Source organism: Hyalella azteca, unplaced genomic scaffold (genome assembly GCF_000764305.2).
Source record: "Hyalella azteca isolate HAZT.00-mixed unplaced genomic scaffold, Hazt_2.0.2 contig17024, whole genome shotgun sequence".
NCBI classification, from domain to species: Eukaryota; Metazoa; Arthropoda; class Malacostraca; order Amphipoda; family Hyalellidae; genus Hyalella; species Hyalella azteca.
This window is the reverse complement of record NW_025946826.1, coordinates 98-2,321: the sequence shown is the minus strand read 5'-3', so window position 1 is coordinate 2,321 and position 2,224 is coordinate 98. Positions and strand designations below refer to the sequence as shown.

At 36.4% G+C, this 2,224-nt stretch overlaps 1 protein-coding gene across 1 annotated transcript; it reads right to left on the bottom strand.

Annotated features, from left to right (window-relative positions):
* Positions 1 to 642: 642 nt before the first annotated feature.
* LOC108679851 (galactoside 2-alpha-L-fucosyltransferase Sec1) lies at positions 643 to 1,913 on the bottom strand (the record flags this gene model as incomplete). The annotated part of the gene is given in 2 exon segments (XM_018168581.1): positions 643 to 724; positions 1,742 to 1,913. Coding segments are annotated over 2 exon segments (254 nt in total), but the record flags the coding sequence as incomplete, so codon positions are not given.
* Positions 1,914 to 2,224: the final 311 nt, after the last annotated feature.

Sequence of the window (2,224 nt, the reverse complement as noted above, 5' to 3'; positions counted from 1 at the left end):
TACCGTACAAAACCATTTTTATGATTCATGCCTGAAACATGTATGACATTTCAATCATGGAATACATTCATTCATAAAATGTAACGTTATAAAAATGTAAATGTAAAATATTTAAAACAAGGAGCGTACATAAGTACAATTTACTATCGCTCATTATACAGGTATACCGTGTATGTCAGAACAAGATATGGACACTCGTGGATATTTAAAAACTCAGTGCAGACATAACGAAATGAATTGTCCCATTAATCAACAAGTTACATCGTCACCTTTATGAGGAGGCACAATTAATGAGATTGATGGTCCCATTAACCTTTAGGTAACATCGTCATCTTAATAAGAAGGCACAACGAGATGAATGGTCCAATTAATCTATAAGTAACATCGTCATCTTAATGAGAAGGCACAATGAAATGAATAGTCCCATTAACCAATAAGTTACATTGTCACCATAATGAGAAGGCAAAACAAGATGAATGGTCTCATTAATCATTATAATATTCATCATATGAATATTGTCACCTATACAAGATGGGCACAAAATCGTCGAGATAAGCAGCCTCATAGAAATGCCGGGACGTGATATAAGTAGCCCCTGTATAATTCAGGTCTGGGTACGCGGTCCAGCCCCGGCCCAGAAACCCTGCCCAGAACCCGTATGACCCAAACGTGATGATGGTGTGGTTGCAGAGGGTCAACAAATGCATGTCCTCCGCCGCCGACCCTATGGGGAGATCAGAGGCAGGATTAATAGAGGTTGTGTATGTATTATAGGTTGCGTAGGTGTTGTGGGGTTGTGTAGGTAATAGGGGTGTTGTTGTGGGTGTTGCAAGTGGGGTTGTGTAGGTGCTGGGTGTTGTGTGAATATATGTAAGTTGAATAGATATATGTAAGTTAGGGTGTATGTTATGTACATATACAATTGATAATTGAAAACAGTTGTATGTATAATTAGTTCATGGCCATAATGGATGTATCCTAAACTAATAGACGGCTAATACAGCATATTTATGGTATTTAGTAAGCTTTTGTGCCTGTGGTGCTATAGCAGCCAAAACACATCAGCTGGATTCTGTTTTTGAGTTGCCAGCCATCAATTTGCTGGATAACAGAAAATACTTCACCAGCTTCGCTAGGAATCTTGGGAACAAATAATCTCGTAGAAAGTAACCTTCTGAAACACATTACCAGTAAATAAAATGTAAAGCAACAGCTAATTTACAGTGAATGAGGGAAAATCGACAGACTTGCATCATTCGACAAATGTAAATTAGACATTGTCATAAAAACTACCTACACGGTATCATTTACAAAAAAAAAACGATGCTTTTTCCAATCCGTAAATAATGAAACTTTTCGCTCAAAATTTTTTGCTTTATACTATGGTTAAAAAGAAAACTTTTATGGGCTGAGAGCATGGAAAGTTGTATTCTTATTTCTACCGTTAATGATATATAATATAACATCAATTATCTAAAATCTAAAACATTATATAACATAACGGTATTGTTGGCACCCTAATGTAGGTATTGGGGGTTATGTAAGTTTCGCGTGTCTACCAGATGTTGACTCGTCCTCAATCTCTATCAGGTCAAGTGAATTGATACCGGACAATATACTGGAGTGATTGTTTGTAAACGATATTTATCTTCGGAATCAATAAAAATTCAAATTCAAAAACAAAATTGTGCATGATGCATTACTTCCTCTCGAAGATAAGCTGATGCGACTTCCCTCTCACCTTGCGACACAAAAGTGTTAGGAAAAGTAAGTTTTTTCGTCATTTTAGTTGTGGCGACGACGTCATCCGACGTGACGACAAAAATGACGTTGTCGAACCTCTCTGTAAAAAATGTGAACGCCCGACGAAGATATCCTTCGTAGGATTTGTCGAGATCCTCCACGGAGAATAACTGTGGGAGCAGTGAATGGCATTTTTCACTCATGATTATTTAAATTCGGGATCACAAATTTAGAGAAAAATTGGCTCAAGGTATATGGAAAATTGAAAAATTCTTTAGTAATCAACAATAAGGTATTTTAACACGTTTTTCTTAGCTTAGCTTCACGTTTGTTTATTTGTTGTTAACATTGACAACGAAAATTAGCCCACTTCTGATTGCTCTAGAGATCTGAAATTCGGCATGCAGGCTATTTTTGCCTAACAATTTCAGATACAATCATAAAAACTAGCAATTAGATACCTAAATTAGCTTAATTGAGT